The sequence below is a fragment of the Quercus suber genome, unplaced genomic scaffold (genome assembly GCF_002906115.3).
Source record: "Quercus suber isolate HL8 unplaced genomic scaffold, Cork oak 2.0 scaffold_702, whole genome shotgun sequence".
Taxonomy (NCBI): domain Eukaryota; kingdom Viridiplantae; phylum Streptophyta; class Magnoliopsida; order Fagales; family Fagaceae; genus Quercus; species Quercus suber.
Window position 1 is genome coordinate 246885 of NW_027070143.1, and position 20379 is coordinate 267263.

Consider the following 20379-nt stretch of genomic DNA (forward strand, 5'->3'; position numbering starts at 1 on the left):
CAGATTGGCATTTGATCAATTTCAGTCCACTTCATCAATTCAATTCGGTTCAGTCTACTTCAGTCCACTTCAGTTTAATTAGGTCTATTTAGTCTACTTCAGTCAATTCAATCTAATTCGGTCTATTCAGTCTTGTTCGTTCCATTCAGTCCAATTCGGTCCATTTGGTCTAATTTGGTCAATTTGGTCCATTCTATCCAATTCTGTGATTCGCTCTAATTCACTCCACTTTGGCCCATTCAATTCACTTCAATCTATTTAGTCTAATTTGGTCCATACGGTCCACTTTGAACTATTTGGTTCACTTTGGTCTATTTGGTCCAGTTAGGTCTAATCGATCCAATTAGTCCATATGACACACTTAGGTCTATTCGATTCAATTTGGTCTATTTGGTCCACTTTGGTCCATTCAATCCATTTGGTCCATTTTATATCACTTTAGTCCAATTTGGTGTACCTACTTAAGCATGGCAAAATACAAGTTTAGGTTAAGAGTGCTATTAATTATTTAAGTAATATCAATTGTAATTATATGATAAGTTTTGGTTATCATAATAACTTCCTTAAGAGAATGAAGATTTAAATAAAAAATTTGAAACTTAAAAATTTTAATTATACCAAAAGAAATTAGGAAAATATAATGCATAATAACAATATTTTGAAGAATATGGATCATTTCATAAAAGAATTATATCAATCAAATACATCAAAAATGATAAAATTTTATATTTGTAAGAATAGAGTGATGGAAATTACTTTTTGAAATTGTTTAATTTTTAGGGGGAACAAATTATCTACAATAAAATTTAGAGAATAAATTATACATATTCAATATAAGTTTGTTATAAGTTTTGATTATCATAATAATCTCTTTTAAGAGAATGAAGAATTTGAATAATTTATTTAATTAAAAATTGTACATACATTAAAACATACATATATAAATATATCTATAGATATATATATATATATGTGTGTGTGTGTGTGTGTGTGTGTGTATTTTCTTGAATGTATAATCAACCTCATGCAATTATTTTTAAGGTAATGATGTTAAAATAAATGAGCAACTTCCCTAAAAATTAGATTTGTATATTCATAGCCTTAATGTTTAGAAATACTTTCACTTAAATTTAGTCAGAATGATGTGGATTGAAATGCTACATTAATGTAGCTCAACAAAAAATGCTATACTTGAGATTTTCAAAAAAATATATTCAAATTTAGAATAGGTACTCTCAACCCAAACCTAAACATATTTTTTCCCTATATGCAAGTATACAAAAATGGATCAAAGTTGAACAAAATAAATCAAAGTGGACACAAATGAACAAAATAGAACAAAGTGGCCCAAATGGGAACAAGGAGGACCGAAGTGGACTGAATATAACAAAGTGGACCAATGTGGACTATATAGGACCGACGTGGACTGAATAAGAACATATAGGACCGAATAGGACCGATGTGGGCCAAATAGGACTAATGTCGACTAAATAGGACCGAAATGGACAAAATGAACCTAAGTGTACCGAATAGGATTAAAGTGGACCGAATAAGACTTGAATATTTATCATTTTTATTGCATTTTTGGGGCTCATATTTCTAATATCTATTTTTTTTTTTCTTTTTTCTTTTTTTAATTCAAAACTAAAGAGCTTATGCCAAATATAATAAAATCTCATATTTTTTTTAGCCCAAAATAAGAAAAAACGAATTTTTGAGCTAAACTTGAAAATGCAACCTACAAAAATAATCAATTTAAGGCCTTATTAGTCCAAAATAGACCGAAAGGGACCAAGATTGACCGAGTTGACGAAATTGGACTGAATGAGACCAAAGTGGACTAAAGTAAACCTAATTGGACCAAAGTAGACCTAATTGGACCAAATAGTAATTCTTTATTTTTTTAGGGAGAACAAATTATACATTATATTACAATTACAAAATAATTAAGATTTGAAACTATTAGTAATAATAATAAATAAGATTTGGAACTATTTAGGCGGGAGTAGTAGGTCCTTACTCCTCTCTGCTTTGATGAGTCTGAGCAAGTAAATCAAATAAAAAAGAAAATAATTTTGAAGCCCTTGTCACCAGGCCATTATGTATTTTGCATTTGATCTATTTTCTCTTTTAAACAAATTGCAAACACCCACTTTTATGGAAAAATATACCTTGCAATGGGTATACATTCCTCTCTCTCATAATTGGTGGGTCCCACTAAAATGTGAGTGAGGAGAATCATATACCCAATGTAGAGTATAACTTTTCCACTTTTACAACACCTTCTCCCCTGTCCAACAATTAAACATACCATACTGAGAACTCAACCTGTTGACACTTGAGAGACCATCGATGGTATAGCTTCTTTTGCAGTATTGCAAAAATCACAAACTAGATTGCTGGTTGGACTTTGAGTAGAATATTGAATAATGGATCCTTCTTTATGCTCTTAATTGAGTCTAAATCTTCTGTCCCACTTTTCCTGCTCCACTCTATACTCCACCAATAAATATCTGCCACGTTTTCACCTAATTAATTAAATACTACTATTAATTAATAACTGTAGTATTAATAAGTCAATAATGATAGTATTTAATTAATTAGGTAAACACATGGTAGATATTTGTTGGTGGAGTATAGAGTGGAGCAGGAAAATTGTGACAGAATATTTGGACTCTCCTTAATTTACTTCATAACTTCATATTTCAATTTAATTTATCCTAGTTTATCCAGGCAATGGTACACAAAAGATAGATATTTCTATCTCAAACGACACTAGCCGACTCTGTTAAGAGTATGTATCTCAAGAAATCTGTTTAAGGGTCTCAGAATGCGCTTAAGAGTAGACTTAACATGACTCAATATGAGAAAGGAAAAACTTGCTTATAATTTCTTAAGTTAACAACAATAATACAACGAAATCAAAATTGTGCCTCTGATTCCAATTCCAAGGCTTCAATTCACTTCAATTCCAAGAATATTATGTATACTTGAACACCGCCTAAATAATGATAGCATGTAATACAAGAATCAGAAGTCAGCTTCATCTTCCCCTCTTCCTGCCTTTTCCTAATTGTCCAGATTTTATACCATGTTCTTGCTCTTGAAGGAAAGCTAATGCCTTCCCATACTTCTCTGCTCTTTCTTTTTCCCGTAATGCTCTTTCTTTTTCCTTAACCTCAAGTAAGAAAAATGTGTCTTTCCGCAATTCACGAGCTGCCCCCTTAGCTTCACGTTTTACTTGTTTCTGCAACTTTCTTTTCTCAGCCCGTTCACGATCTGGATCATAATCTCTACCCTTAACAAAGCTGCAAAACAACATGTCAAATTCTCAATTCCAACAAATTATTCTTAGTAACATTATCTATCGCAACAAAGTTTTAACATGTGGTTAAGAGCAGGGGAAAGAAAATTACTTCTCCTCAAATTTTGGATTCAGCATTTTGATAGGCACTGGCTTTTGCTTCCGCATTAGAAGTGGTCGCCGCAGCTTGTAATGTTCATCTACTTTTGTCTTAATGAGTTGAGCAACATTTTTAAATTTATCTTGCAACACATGTGGTAAATTTTCCTGTTGTGCCACTTCAAGTAACAACAATGAAATTGGCAAGAACATTTCAGGGAAGGAAGAAAATCCCTCATAAATGTTGACGTATCCTTGTAGGGTTTCAATCATAGTTAACAACACACTAGCCCTGCAAATTGGAAGGTCAATTTAATCAAATATCAACAACTTTCAAAAGTGGAATTTTTCTTTTCTTTTCTTTTTTGAAGAATAAGTAATTTTCATTAACAACATACAACAAAATCTCCTAAAGGACCAAAACAGAGGTACCAACACCTAAACAACACAACAGCCGCAACAGGCCGCCCAAGCCAAAAGACAGTGCAGAAAAACAAACGACAACATCTTATAGACTCATTGTTACAAGCTCTAAAAATCAAACCCCCCTAACAAGTCTTTTACAAATCACAGCAGGATTCAGACCCCATTTACAGCACAGCACTTGATTCGGAATTGAGTCTCTGCAACACATACCACTTTCTATTCTTCCTTTGACATCTCTTTTGATGACTGAGAAGTGGAAATTCTTAGAATATTATGAAATCTAATATATTCGAAGAAACCTGTATAAGCCCCAACATTATGGTAAAGATTTTTAACCAACATACTTCTAGGAGTAAAATGCATTTCCATACAAACCATTTAAAGAAACCAGTCTTTAATATGTTGTTTCAGTCTAAATGGAGAAATTCTGAGGTTCAGTCTTAAACAATCTCTAGTAGAAATAAAGAAGTGCATATGTCTTGACAAGGCCACTATACCACTCTAAGGGATATCACAATGTATAATCCAGTTCCAATACCACAACACATTATAGCATATTCAAGAAAAAAGTACTGAGCCAAACCCCATCAACTACCAACCTGAAATTATCAGAGCTGAAAAAAGGAGAGTCCTCAGGCATGTCCATTATTATGATGAAATTCAGAGGACTAATCTCATCTACACAATTACGTATACAAAGCAAGGGCCTGAGTGCTGTTAATTCAGTAAGATGATTAAACTGCAACAAAATAAACCGAGAATAGTCATTTCTTCATGCAACTTTAATATAGCGTCCATCAAGTATAGTCTGAAGCATATGCAAGTTGATGAAGAAAACCATTATGCATCTTTTAACATTAAAACTGTCACAGAAATCACAAATAATGCTTCAGGAGTCATACCTGAGAATCCTGACATGAAACTGGCTTCTTGTCTGTAGCTGCCATCAGCAAAGTCTGGAGAAACATTATTGCTTCAGGACAGAACTTCTGAGATTGTCTAGTGACCTGCAACATAAATTAATCAAATGAATAACCTGAAATTGCAACTCTTGCAGGAAAATGGGATGACATAAAATTCAATCATGCAGCAGACATTATATTAACAATTAAACTCATTAGATCACTCTAAACTTCATTAATGACACATTAGGAAAACTAAAAGGCAAAATCAAGGAGTACAGTATACTAAAAGGGAGGTATGCATGATGAACAAAACAGTTGAACAAGCATAGAATTCAAATGAAATGTATTAATTACACCATTGACATGTGGAATATTGAAAAGAACTTCAGTGATTTCCATCACTATCCACAATGTTGCACGATGCTTCAACCCAGACTTCAGATGGTTGAACGGCAACTGGCCATAACCTGGTCAGGTCATACTTCAACCTTTTTAGTTAAAAACCAGACTGAATAATGTATGCTCACCATCCATCCACCATATGGTCATGGCCAGAGGGTCAGGCTTTAACAAGCACTAAAAGCTGGATTGAACCCAGATTTATGAACTGTAGCTAATCATATAAAAGGACTTGTTACTTTTCATTGAACATTAGGCCAACAGAAATTTTCATGACCAATATTTAAAGCTTCTTATGTTAACTCTAACCATTATTTCCAAAAATAAAAAATAATTGTCCATAAACACATGTTTTAAGTTGTGTGCCTATTTTTGTATAATGTGTTTTATATTATATTAATGACCTATGACCCCTTATCCAGGTACTTTCCAGGTCAATGTATTGTCAGGGTTTTTAAACATTGGAGTTGAGGATAACAAACGTATGATGGTAAAAATAATGCTCGTGTGGCACAAGTCAAGACTTTTCCACAAACCTTGTTATTAAAAATTTCATGAGTAAAATGCACTAACTATTGAAAAAGAGGAAATAGCAAATAGGTTTATACATACAGAGAGAAGCATAGAGCATAAGAAAGATCCAATAGCACTATCCCGACCCGACACAATGGGACAACGCATCAGATATTCACACATGAGCAATATTGCTGGAGTCATGACCACATGACGGAAGTCGGAGCATGGGAATATCATGGACCAGAGCCTCAAGAGAAACAACGTTTTTGAAGAAGGCCAACTGCTAATTTCTGTGGGAACAAAAATAATCAAATCATGTTGGGGAAAAAATAAAATAAAATAAAACAGCAGTGAACAAGTATTTGTCAGGTCTAACCTGGGTCTTTGATGATCTCACAAAGTTGTGTTCGAGTCCGTAATATCCTCTGACGAGCACATATTGCAGCAAAGTACGGAATCTCCACACTCATCTCCATCAATGGCTTCACTAGTAAATTAAGTAGCTCGAAATTCAAAGGATTTTTATTTGCTAAGATGGCAAAATACTGAAGCAATACACCATAAAATACCTATAAAGGAGCAGCAATATTGATAAGTATCTAAATTGACTCACCAACATCTCAACTTGTGTTGTTTGAATAAAATTTTTAACAAAATGTTGTGCCATTATTAGATTTCATATAAAATGAATGCTCAAAGGATAATTTAGTTTGTTATGAATTATTAACTATAGTTACGAAGACAAAAGGCAAAAAGCATCATGAAAAGAATGCACAATAATTGGATGATATTAGTCACCTTATAAAATCCACTCATAATTATATGATAACATTAAAATCTAAGCCAGGCTTTCTGGAATTTAACTCAAGTTTCCAAGAGATGGGAAACCTTGGTTTACAAAGTAAATATATAGTAGTCGTAAAAGCAACCAAAAGTTTCTTACTTGCATTTTCTTTCTATTTTCCGCTGCAAGCTTGATTGCATTGCTTGCCCGAATTCGACTGATTATCAAAATAACCTCAGTATTAGAACGATTGTCCAACAATGCACATAACTCCTCCAAACTCTTTGGAGCTTCAATTAAGTAGGGAAGGTCCGGTCGAGTAGAAACAGTTTTACCATCCGCTTTCGTTTTTTTGGCATGTAAAGAATCTCCATCTTTGTTAATAATTTCAACAGAATCACTTTTCTTTGCCTTTTTCTGGTCTCTTGATCCCATTTCTTTCTCATTAGCATCATCTTCTTCTTCTTCTTCTTCTTCTTCTTCTTCTTCACCCTCTTCTTCATCATCTTCCAAATCTGTGCCAATATGATCATCGTCACTTTGTTCCCAGTCCTTCAATGAAAGCTTATTTTCACCTTCATCATCATCATCTTCATCAGATCCTTCTTCATCACTATCATCTTCAACAGTCTCTGAGTCACCAGAAGAATCACCAGCTTCACTATCAGAATTATTCTCGTTCCTTCTTTCAAGAATCTCATCCACCCAACCCTTTTTAGTCCTAGGCTCTTCTTCAAGTGAGAAGGAATCAACAAGAGCATCCCCCGATATGGATCTCAGCCCCTTGGTAGATGGTTTGTCAGAATCATCATTGTCTTCATCACTGGCATCTTCAGGAGCAAGCATTCTCTTTTGTCGCTCTTCCTGAAATTTAGTACATAATACAAATATTTCAACTTAAAATTGAAGATATATAACTCAATAGAACAGGACTCACATTCTCAAGGCTCAGTGAGAAGTGTGCCAATCCATGCATATTGCATAGTGTACATTCAACATCTTACTACCATTGACTTGGAAGAATTACAATTTACAAATAATTTGTATTAGAAATTAGTATTATACAGGATTAAACTCAATATTGGCCAAGCAAAGCAATATTCAAGAACCCTAATAAGATATTCAGAAACTACATGCTAAAGTCACTACCAACAGTAACCAACTGCAAAACCGGTCATGTTAAGAAGAACTACGAGTTTGTTTAGGATGTGATGAAAAGTTCAGCTTATCTTGAGCTTTTAGCTTCTTTTGGTACTATTTCATAGGTCCCATTGAATTTTTTGGTACTATTCATGGATCTTATTGTACTATTGAACAAGTTTTTAACTTTTTTTTTTTCTACACTTTCAGCAAAAAAATTTCAGATTCAGCCAAATAAGTTGCTTTAAAACGGACTCCACATATCATATTAGCAAGCATGGACATGCACACATGCATGCACACGCACACACACAATTATCATTGAGTATGAGGCACTCATACCTCCAAATGCTCTAGTCGTTCTCTCTCCTCCTGGGCAATCTCCTCAGGAGTCTTAGTCCTATCTGAGGGGCGAGCTCGCATCTCCAGTGCCATCTCTTTCACAAGTTTATCATAAGAATCAGGTTGATCCTGCCAAATACAAAAATTTAATGCTTGAAACTGTCAAGTAGCCAAACACTACATCATTACATTGTATATGAAAAATGATAACCTAAGGAAAGACACAAACAACCCTCCTAGAGATGGTTTAAGAATCAGAAAACATTGTATGCCAAGGTGAAGGTTTGGTGGGGCAGCAAGGGGGAAGAATAAGAAATGAGAACTCCAACAACAGAGGCCAAATTAGAAACCCCAATCGCCATATTTCTTGAATAAAAGTTGTTAGGATCTAACTTATCAACCAAAAAATAATAATAATAATTAAAAAAAAAAATAATAGTTGTCAAGTTCTAGAATTTTACCTGATTAAAATTTTCTATTTTTAGAGTTGTAGATGAGTTATCATTCTTCCTTTCATTTGGAATGCTTTTGTTCACAAGAGCCTTCAAAGCATTCATCTTGCCTGGTTCAGTTAAAGATAATAAGGCCTCAGACTGCACCAAGGATGTGAAGTTTTTGTCCAAGTCTTCCATCAAACGTTCATTTTCTTCCTTCTCTTTTGCTTTTTGTGCCTTGAAGAATTAGTGGAAAACGTAAATTGAAGAAAGAGATTGGAAATAAATGCAACTTCATTCAAAAAGCAGTTTCAATAACACCAAAAAAAAAAATCACCTTAAAAAATTTGCTCTTTGAGATAATTTCCTCCATCACTTCTTTCTTGGTTTTATGTCTCTGCAGTAAAAATACAATTCTTTGAATCAGTTCAACACATCATCTAACAGCAGCCAAACACAAATGGACACGCACACACCCCCAAGCACATGCGTGGTTGCACTCACACACACACACACGGCTTCATTAATAGATAATACTGAGAATTTGGGGAATCCTCCTTAATAGACACAATTGAATCAATGTTATTAGCTGTGAATATGCAAGTCACTTCCAAGAAAACACATCACTTTCTTACACTTAAAGAAAATACATTCAACAAATGACATAATCCATCCCAGGAATATGATTTTGGGTCAGAAAACTCTAATCTTCAGATCAGGAAACATGTATAAACTAAATAAATGGAGTTGCCAATCTAAGTAATCAAGTAACAGTACAAGGATCACCCAGCATCAAGACAAATTATGTCTTAAAGAAACAAACACATAAAGGACAGAAAAAACAATCATGATTGCATAAAGCTGCAAAACAGCACACTGCCACAAGATGGAATAAGGAAAAATAAATAAACTCCCAAAAAAGATAGTAAAAAAAGAGCAATTAGGAGATATAATAAGACTGAAACATAAAACAAAAGAATCCAAAATAAGATAGTATCCTCACATTAACAACCTAAATGGTCACACTAATTAGGGATTCGAGTTACAAATAATAATTTAACATGTTAATATCAAAACTAAGATAGCAAAACAGGCCTCACATTTTCTTCTCCTTCGATCAGACCACTATCCATTGGATCCTGTGTCTTAGGACCTTGAAGTTGCTTTAAAATGGCTAACTCTTCTGCACAGTCAAAAGTATTGTTGATGTCATTGACATAATCCCAAAGAATGAAGAATCAAACACCAAGCAATTGCAACTTCCCAATAACCCTATCACGAAAATAAACTACAAAAACCATATTGTACAATTCTGAAATCCAAGCAAGTTTACTTTATGTCTAACTGAACAACAACCTATGAAGTTGCTCAAATGTTCATACCGAAATGTAGTACCTTTGGGACACTACTTCAAAATAAAAATAAATAAAGGGTATAAATTAGTGACATAAAAACTAAGATAGGGCCAATTTTAAATAGTTCAAGATCATTTCAATACACCTTTTCTTCTATTCAGGATTTTTTTTTTTCTTTTGAAATGTTATATGTTGAAGATCCAAAGCTTTTGGCAAGTAAAGGTTCATCAACAATGTTCCTGGGGTTGGAGGAAAATCCTGAAGATTAGAGGGTTAGTGATATTAAGAATTAAATTCCAGGTCGGTGATGGTTCTAGCATATATTTATGGCATGACAATTGGCACCTGGATGGCCCTCTGCTTTTAAAGCATGGACATAGTGTAGTGTATGATGTTGCTAGTTCTACTACTTGCTATGCTGTCAACTATCATTAGTAACCAAACCTGGGCATGGAGACCTGCTAGATCTAAAAATATTGTAAGTATATAGAGAAAGTTGCCTGAGGTAATTCTTGGTGAGTCTGATCAGGTGGTATGGATGCATACAAATCAGATAAAAGGCTCCTGTGGTGAATTGGTGGAAATTGATTTGGTTTTCACTTTCCACAACCAATCCCTAGGCATGAATTCATCTGTTGGCTTGCAGGGAAGGATAGGACGCTAACAAGAGATAGATTAGCTAAATGGGGTGTTGGTAGTGATGTGCTGTCTCTACTATGCAGAGCTAGTACAGAGAGTCGAGCCCGCTTGTTCTTTAATTGCCCTGCAGCTAAAAGACTTTGGAGAGTGATAATTGGCTTAAGACAACCCAGAAACTGACTGGGGAAGAATTGTTGAATGGGCTGGAAACAATTGGAAAGGGAGAAGTGTAAAGGTTATAACTTGTAAGCTTGGATTTGGTGCAACTTTATACCAGTTTTGGAAGCTTTGAAATGCTTTCCTACATAAGATACAAGATGCATTGACTCTGAGGATCGGATAATTGCTGCCATCAGAAAGCAAGAGCTAGAATTGAGTTCAAAAATTCATTTCCCGATACTGGTGAAAACAAAGACATTTGTTGTTGATGGGTTTCAATGTTTGTTTACTGTCATGTAGGCCTAATGCTGGCTAATCTGCTTAGATATATTGGGCTGTTTAGGCATGGAATTGTTGTAGTTTTTGTCATATTGTGTTTCAACGAAATTCAATTGATTATCAAAAAAGAAGTCGTATTTAAAACCAATTTAGTATATCCAAGAGCAGTTTGTAAAATGTAAATTTCCAAAGGGTGGATCTTTCATCCATGGAAACACAGAAATATAATGTGATCAATCACAGCCCCTACGCATCAGAAACTACACATCATAGATTACCCTATCAGACTTGCTCCTATTCTACATGTGTAAGCAGCTATACAACAAATAGCCCAGTTACTAGTTTTGCGAAATCAACACAACATAATCAGCAAAGTTTTCATAATCAAAAACTAAAATTCACATACCCTCAGTAGCTTGACCATCATAATCTTCATCAAAAGGAAGCATCTCATCCTCAAAATCATCCCTTTCACCACCAAGACCTCCAAATCCAAAACCATCTTCTCCTTCATCTTCTTCTTCCTCTAAATTAAACTTGCTCTTTTTCCCCAATTTCAACTACAAAAACCAAACCAAACCAAAAATTTGAAAACTTTACAAACAAATCTCAATTTCGATCATCGAAATAAGAACCCTAACCTGGCGGTGTCGCTGAGAGCGGAGAAGGGCTTTATCGAATTCGGGAAGCGCTTCGCCTTGTTCGCCGATTCGGTTATCCAAGAAAACCGAAGACTTCGTGCTTTGCTCGTACTCTTTGAGCAGAGTCTGCTTCCTCTTCTGGATGCCGAGAGAGCGAGCGAGACCAATGCGGCGCTCTTCGCCTTTTCGCTTCTTTCCGAGGATATCGAATTTCCTTCGAGACCAAATGTTCTCGAACGGGTTCGGTTTTGGAGGCTCCGATACTTTCATGGATTTGGCCTTTGGTCCTGAAGACTTCGTCTTCTTCTTCTTCTTGTTCTTCTGGTTGTCCATTGTAGCTGTGGGTTTCGAAAGCTTAACCATTGAAGAGAGAGAAAGAGAGAGAACAAAGAATCACAGGGTTTAGGGTTTTAACGGAAGGAAAACCGAAAACGCACCGTTTCCCGGATTTTATTATATAGTATTATTATTAAGAAAGAATAAGTCACAAAATTAGAATTTTCAATAGTTTTTCCTCCTAAAAATACTTTTTTTTTTTTTTAAAAAAAACCCTAATCTTTTATGGAACTTTAAAAAAGTGACAAATTATAGTATTTCATTAAAAAAAATTACAAATTTATTATTTTTGTGAAAATAATACATGACCATCGTTTAAAATAAAATACCAAATTTGGTATGAGTAATAAAATATTGTCTAAAAATTTTAAGTTTTGTTAACCTAATTCCAATTATGCACTTTTTAGACCATGTATCAATGCTTAGTTATATGCTTTCATTATTTTATTGAGTACTTAAGTATTTTTTTCCCTTCAATTATTTTTTTTTTCTAGTAATTAATTTTTTTATCTTTGTAATAAGAAAGAGTGAAAAGTTATATGATGAGATGTCAATTGTAAATAAGATTGAGTTGTTTGAGAAAGTGGTTGGAATGATAGTTTCCAAAATTGATTGTTGATTGGTGTATTACTTTTTATATAAAATTTATTGATTTTTCAATTCCTTGATAACATATGACATTCAATTTTATATGAATTAAATTAGTACTTAGACAAAATTTATTATGTTGAAGCATCTAAAAAAGAAACTGAATGAATATTTTTCTATTATATAATTAAGGTTAGCCTTCTTACAAAATATCAACTCACCTTTTCAAGTAAAAGAGAAAAAGCATATGTAACAAAATACGAACATGTATGTGTGTGTTTATATATACTATTAGGTTTAGACCCCTGTCAAAAATAGTAGTAATTAACAAGTTTTAAGGACGAGTTGTTAATTAGATCTATTAAAAAAGTCTTAGGTTAATCAAAGAAGCATAAATATCATGCACAGCAAATATATATATATATATATATAACACAGGATATGATGACCTAGGAAAGTTTACAAAACAACTTGTTCTAAAGGAAAAACCTAAGGGACTTGACCTAATCAATCCCAAGGTAACACTTTCATTCTAAGTTGGAGACTTACAATCAAGAATAAAAATCCATAATAAATCTAACTTTAGTTACAGAACTGGGCTTTAAATCCCACAAACTTCCTTTACAATAAATTGCTTCAATGTGAACCTCCAATCCACTCACTTTAAAATCCCATTGAAGATTTAGATCTCCAGTACAATTGATAGCCGAAGGTTAGCAACTTGAATCCACCGGTTCAATGAGTGTGTGAGTGATCACCAGTAGTGACTTTGAAAGAGTAGTAGGCACAAACCTCTAGATCTCAAACTAAGCTACTACAAAGTCCTTGAAAATGTGCATTAGGGTTTCCCTTAAGTACTGAGTGTATTTGGACTGAAATCCTAATTACTTGTTGGACTTAAAGGGGTGAAATATAAATCTGCAAAATCAATTTTTGAATAGGCGAACTTTAGTTTCAATCTATTAAAATTTGTTCCTTGAATATGCAACTTCACTATTCTTGTACACTAACGGCAACAACTTGAGCATTGTCTAATCATATATGTAGGCACTATGATCTATATATCTAAACAAATTTATGTTCACCTATTTGCCATCAAACCCCATACAAAAGTATAACTTGATATATATTAGTCCCAAGTTGTTACCAACTTCTTCAACCGTACCAAAAAGAACACTCAATAATTAAAGTGTTCAACTGTTTCAAGGACTGCATTGCACAACATATGTGACAACAACGCTATATAGATAACCCTTTATATAAGATTCTTCAAAGTAGTATCTGTTTTTGACTACTTTGAGTAAGTTTGCTTGACTTCCTATTTTCTAAAGGATGGAAAAAAGTTATACATAACTGCTAGTAATTTCTATATAACCATTATATAGTGCATAGGTATAATAAATTAGGGGTTGATGAACAAAAATCAGCATGTTGCCCCACGCCCTGTGATGCTTATTGCAGATCATGACCCTTGAGTGTACCAGTAGCCACCACCCTGGGCTCCAAAAGTCTCTGACGGTGAAAGCGAAAACCGAGCGCATAGATTTCAGGCCCAAATAAATGTGTCAGTAGCTAGGAACTCTAGCTTTGAAAACTGCTTCTTTATTAAACACACAAGGGCCCGAAACTCTTGACAAAACACCAGTAGCGACAAATGGTATTAAATCATCTACAGTATAGTACTGCAGTAGGACCGACCAACTATACTGTATATTTAACCCATAATGAACAAATCAATGGAGATATGGTGAAGAGGATTGGAGTTCCATTAACAAAACTACTCCACATTGATCTTAGATTTATGAAAGTTAAAACATCAACCATAGATGCACTTCTCTTGCAGACAGAATTTTACTTACAAATTGGTTTGCTTTTTTGGTAAAACCATGTGAAAAACATGGCATTGCTGCATAAAGTTGCAACCACTGCATTGCATGATGAGGGTGAGAATTGTGACAACCGACAATTCCAGGTGGCTCTAAGTGCTCCCCCCTTTTCCTAGTTTAGTTTCCATATATGCCACAAAGGAATGCCAGAACACATAAATTTTAAATCTTTTTCAAAACTGTTGTGATAAATTTTGATTGCAGTAACGTCATTTGTATATGCCCAATCTCTAACACCTATTTTGTTTGGATCAATCGCAGCATACCAACTTAATAATTGTAAAGGGTTTATGGAAAAAAAAAATTGTATTCTTAACTTCATAGCACCAAGAATTAAGGTCTCCCACCATGTGCACTCTTGGTAGCACTGTAGCAACCGGAAGAGACCCTAAAGGGATCAATGGACCCCATTGTCTCTCCCTTAACCATAATAGCCAATGGCCCAAATAATGACACTACACACTTTTTCATCTTTTCTTCTTAATTGTGTTCTTTTTCTTCTTTTGTTTTTTTTGGGTTAATATAGCACAAACTTTTTCATACACACCCAATCCCCGTTTCATAACTCAGCATGATTTAATATTTACAGACAATACAGAAAACAATCATACTTTCTCATGTGGTTAACTTACTCTCATGATCACAAGGCTTCAGATAATTAATTAATATTTACTTATGCAGACAAACTAAGCCAAGAGCCAAAAATCTTTCTGACGCTTTGTAGTGATCAAATACCCTCCAAGCTTCTTGCTTTTCCTTCTCACTGCAATTGCCACGCAATCAGCATTCTGAATACAGTACTCCACCACACCACCAGCAACCCTGTTGCCTGCCCACATCATCAGAAGCCGCAATGTTGTGGAGCGTTTTTTCTGTCCTAAAACCAGCATTGACACCCCTTGTTTTCTTGCCTCTTCCACTATTGTAGGTCCTTTATCCTTCCCTTCCACAACTGCAACCTCAATTTTCACCTATAATTTGGACCATAATATTGTTATCACAAAAGAAATGACCAAATAAAAAGTGATTTATAAATAAACACTACATTGCACATATGAACAAACATACATGTGATGGCCAACATTTATGTTCATTCAAGATTCTCTTTAACCATTCAAACATTATGCTGAATTTTATTAGTCCATGCATGTAGATGTAGTGATGAACAAAATGCATCAATGACAAAATGTGAGCCTGTCATATGATTTTGAGCACAACTAATATATTATATACTAACCTCAGGTTTCTTGGACTGACACATTTTTTTGAGAGAGTCAATAAATTCATAAGCCCTTGGAGCTTTCTCCTCTCTGGACCCTTGACTGGTGCCTGTGACAAATACCAAACTTTACTCAAGACTTTAGCTTTGAATATCAATAAATTACAAGGAATTTGGAAAGAAACAAGAAGCTAAACCCGAACCTTTCTTAGAAGGCTTGGTTACAAAGAGAAGAATAAGTGTGTCCTGGTTCTGAACAGTGTGAGAGAGTGCCCACTGTAAAGCTCCCTTAGCTTCAAAGCTTGAATCAACCACAATCATTATTCTCCTACCAATTAACAACACGGGTTTTGCACCATCACCAAGTTTTTCTTCTTTGATATGGCCAGAATCATTCTCAGCTTTGGTGGAACTGATCACATTCTCAGCTGGCTTGGATTGTGCTTGTGCAGGAGGGGAACGAACTCTAGCATGAGGCCTAATTCTGTTTAAGCAGAAATTAGGCAACTTTGTACCTGTTTTGGCCATCCTGAGATGGGGTATTAAGTGAGGCACCAATTATTATAAGAAGGAGAAGAGAAAGAAGAGAGTGTGGCCACAATTAGCTAGGCATTTGCTTGTGCCTGAACAAATTTCTAGATGTTGGTCTGGTCCATGTTTTTATTTCTGCTTTGCTTTTCTCCTTTTTCTTTAATCATGTCACTTCATTTGTTTCTTTTTATTTGGCCTTGTGGGGGCTTATTGCTGAACGTGCTTATCATGAAGCTGTAGGGCCATATTACTCATAATACCAGCTGTTCAGTTCAGTTCTACTGCACTGGACATTTGGTAGCGTAATCAATTTCAATTATATCTTTAAGCTGCTTTTTCTCACCCTTAATAAGACTGATTACTCAGTTAATTCATGAACTAGTTGGTTGTTCACTCTCACTCAGTCACTTATAATCTTTGACCTTTCTTTGTCCCTGTCCTTGTCCATTTCTTTTTCTATTTTTCCTAACAATATTTAATCTATTCTCATATCTTCAACAAGTTGCAGATATAGATTCTCCATTACAACATTTGTTTTCTCTCCCGTGTTTGTGACAACTGTTTCTATCAGTTTCTAAAATAAGAAATCAGGATGAGATTATTAAACAGAAGCCACCCATCTATTTTTTAATAAAACTATGAAATTAATGAGGAAAACTCTCTCTCTCTCTCTCTCTCTCTCTCTCTCTCTCTACACGTATTTTCTCCAATGCTTTTTTTTTTTAATTAAAAATAATGTATATGTATTTTCACCATTGATGTTGGTATACATACTAACATTATTATTATTATTATTATTATTATTATTATTATTATTTTCTCTTGGGCATGAATGATGTGATTAAGTGAGGAAGATTCTAAATTTCTACAACTGGCAACCTAATGACATTTCCAATGACGACTATCAAGTATCAACTAGGGGTCTAGGCTTATCATGATAAAATTTTAAAAAATCCTCAAAAAAAAAAAAATTGTAAAATAACAACTTACTTTTTAATGCTGATGCCAAAAAATGTTTATATATTTATAAATAAAGTATATTTTTGTTATCACTACTACTAATCCTATGTTAGTATCATCATTTCTTTGTTTGATTTCCCTGTAAGAAACTATCCACATTTCTTGTTAAAAATTAGATATGCTTTTTTTTTAAATATTTGATATTATGCTATTCTACCATTCTAGCAACCATTTTAAAGTTGCTTTTTCTTTCTTAGAGTAATTCCTTCTTCTTTTCCTTTTCAATAAATCTAGAATCTAGTAATAGTGAGAAACAAAAAATTCATAATTTTTTTCACAAGCTAAAGTCACCTATTGTGATTAATTATAAAAGTAGTGTTGGTGATGAATCCAACATTATTTAATAAAAACATTATGAACCCCCCCCCAAAGCAGTACGTGGATGTGGACGCCTTCCACTTGTTGAGTGCTGGCCTTCCGATGATGACATTATATGATGACGGACTATCAACTACCAAAAAGTCTATCTGACGAGTTAACTGTTTTGGGTCCGTCCCTACTGTGACTGTCAGCGTCACTATGCCTCTAGGATACACTCTGTCACCACTGAAACTGACGAGTGGATAGTCAAATAGACAAAGTCTGTTGGGATCCAGCTTCAACTGTTGGAATGCGGAAAAGTAAATGATATCAGCAGAGCTACCATTGTCCACGAGGACCCTCTTTGTGTTGTACCCTTCTATTGTGAGCTTTATGACCAAGGGGTCATTGTGTGGCTATTTCACTCCTCTGGAGTCACTTTCGTTGAAGGTCATATCCTGATCAGTTCGTCTCTGCTTTGGCAGGTGTGTCACGTGGACGCTATTCACTTGTCGTTGATGTGTTTTCTTTAGTGACTTGAATGAGCCCCCAGTGGTAGGCCCCCCGGCGATCGTCTGTATTTCCCCGACCACATTTTGAGGGGGTTGTGATTGACGGCCGTCGTTCCTGGAGGAGGACCCCTGTTGGCCTTTGTTTTCTTCTCAGAATTTGCTGTGTTCCCCCTTCTTTACAAATTTCTGCAACTTCCCCCTCCGTATCAATTCTTCTATCTGCTCTTTGAGATCCCTACAATCTTCAGTGTAGTGGCCGTGATCTTTGTGGAATCGACAGTACTTACTTTTGTCGCGGACGTTGGGAGATGAGTGTAGTGGCCGTGGCCATTTAAGATAATGCTCGTCCTTAATCTGCGCCAAAATTTTGTCAACAGGCATAACGAGAGGGGTGAATTTTACCATTCGTGGATTTTTGTCATCCTTTTTCTGACTCCGTCACTGATTCGACGATTTGGACGGTCCCGCTTCTGCCCTCTACGATCATCTTCTTTTCTTCCTTTGTCCCCTGGTCTGTCTGCGTCCTTGATAGCAGCCAATGCGTCTTCAGCGTTCATGTACTTCTGCGCCTTGAGTAGCATTTCAGCCATCGTCTTTGGGGGGTTCTTCGCGAGTGAGCTGACGAGATCCCTGGACCTCAGCGCTGCCTTGAAGGTCGTCAGCTGCACCATATTGTCGGCTTCGTCTACCTCCAGTGTTTCCCTCGTGAAACGTTGTACATATGACCTCAAGGTTTCTTTTTCTCCCTGCTTGACGGTAAGCAAGTGGTCAGCGGTCCTCTTTGGTCGTTGTCCTCCAATAAAGTGACGCAGGAAGGCGTTGCTCAGCTGCTCGAACGTATCGATTGACGATGTTGGCAACTTCGTGAACCACTCTCGGGCAGCTCCCCTGAGTGTAGTTGGGAAGGAGCGACACAATATTTCATCTGGGGGCTGTTGAAGTCCCAGGGTCATCTTGAGGGTCCTTCATCCCGTTGAAGGGCTCGAGCTGAGGTAACTGGAATTTCGATGGCACTGGGCAGTCGAGAACCGCTGTTGTGAATGGCGAATCAATCACCCAGACCATCCGATCCACGCTCCGCTCTGTTTTCTCTTTGATGGCGTTTCTTAGTTCGTCCATCTCCCTCCTCATCTCCCGAAGAATATCTGAATTTTGCTCGACGGGAGTGTTAGGCCTTCGATGGTCACTTCTTCTGTTGCTATCCCCCTCATCTTCCTGATTTCCCTTCGAACGATTTTTCTCTTGCTGAAGCCGTAATCTCATTTCTTGGTTTTGCTTAGTCAGTTCTTCAACGGTGGCTGCAAGGGCTTGAACTTGCTGAGCTAGGGTTGCAGCGTCTTGATTAGACTCCATCTTGAAAAGAACAAGAATAAGGAACCACTATTTCGAGTCTGAACAAGAAAACAATGTCGTTTCCCACAGACGGCGCCAAACTGATAAGTGTAAACTTGTCAGTGATGTTCGTCGGAAGGAGCTAATCCTTCTGCCTTCCGAGATGGACACCGGTGTGGTGCCTGCCACAATGCCTCCGATGCCAAAGTTAGAATATGGAACTCTCTTTTTAAGAAAAGCAACAAAATGAACAAAAAAAGCAAATAAACAATATTCTTTCTTACTTGTCTCTCCCTCCCTTCGTGGGAGTGTATGGGTTTTATATCTGTTCTCATCGTCCCTAGTCGTTGGAGGAGTTATGGAGGTCTTAATGCTCCATTGGGTAACGCTTCGGGACTGTGTAATGAGGCATCAATGTCTCCAAACGGTTCGTACAGTTGGAAGTGTAACCGTTCAGTTGACTGCATTAAAGGGACTGAATGTCCTCGTCAGTACTGTGGCCTTCTACGTTGCTCATCCTGAGGACGTTCTCGTCCGTATGAGGACGATCGTTCTCATAGGAAAAGCTTGATGGCTTCATCAGTGCTTATTTACCTCGTCAGGATTCAATGGAAATTCATTAATAGTATAAACATTAGCTGGCCTAGGCCTTGCTGGTCTAGGCATAGAGGTTGGCCTCGACCCTGGCCTCATTCCTAGCATCCTTCACCCACTCCTCAGCCACAAAAACCTCCTGGATGGCCTGCACAGAAACAATAGAGGAACACGTTATTGAGTAAGAGAAAGGTGGCCTAGCATGATGCCAATAAGACATGCCAAGAAACTTGCCAAGGCTAGATCTCTCTTCAGGGACAAAAAGAGGTCTGGCTGCCTCACATTCTTCAATGTAGACATATCCCTCAGCAATAAGAGGGGCTGCTCTAGGGCTTCGGCGAGATAGTGGGCATTCCCTTACTAGAACTCCTTGATGTTGGAGCTCCATGGTATGGCAGCCTCATCCAGCTCCACTCGTGAGTCCCATGTTGGGTTCTGAAAGAGCATCTCGGCCACGATCTGGTCCTTCCTGCTCTTAGGTCCCTCAAGAGTTTTGCGTACTCCTAATGTAGCCAAATCATGATCTTCTCATTTTTATTTTGTTTTTTTAAATGGAAATAATATAGTTCATGATAAGGATTTGGCATTTAACAAATCTCAAAAGTTTTTCTATGATAAAATAGATTTTTAAATGGCGTG

The 20379-nt window shown here is 36.1% G+C and overlaps 2 protein-coding genes across 2 annotated transcripts; both read right to left on the reverse strand.

Moving 5' to 3' along the window:
* Positions 1-2864: 2864 nt before the first annotated feature.
* LOC112036035 (uncharacterized) lies at positions 2865-11845 on the reverse strand. Its single transcript, XM_024068852.2, has 13 exons — positions 11423-11845; positions 11188-11341; positions 9450-9532; positions 8687-8746; positions 8377-8586; positions 7916-8044; positions 6593-7297; positions 6026-6218; positions 5746-5939; positions 4732-4836; positions 4429-4568; positions 3417-3695; positions 2865-3308 (listed from the first exon to the last, which is right to left on the reverse strand). Exons 1-13 carry the CDS (start codon positions 11783-11785, stop codon positions 3044-3046), a joined length of 2880 nt encoding a protein of 959 aa, XP_023924620.2. The 5' UTR covers positions 11786-11845; the 3' UTR covers positions 2865-3043.
* Positions 11846-14765: 2920 nt separating this feature from the next.
* On the reverse strand, positions 14766-16143 carry LOC112036090 (uncharacterized). The gene is made up of 3 exons (XM_024068916.2): positions 15655-16143; positions 15470-15561; positions 14766-15203 (listed from the first exon to the last, which is right to left on the reverse strand). The coding sequence occupies exons 1-3, from the start codon at positions 15977-15979 to the stop codon at positions 14919-14921; spliced, it is 702 nt and encodes a 233-aa protein (XP_023924684.1). The 5' UTR covers positions 15980-16143; the 3' UTR covers positions 14766-14918.
* Between the last annotated feature and the right edge of the window lie 4236 nt (positions 16144-20379).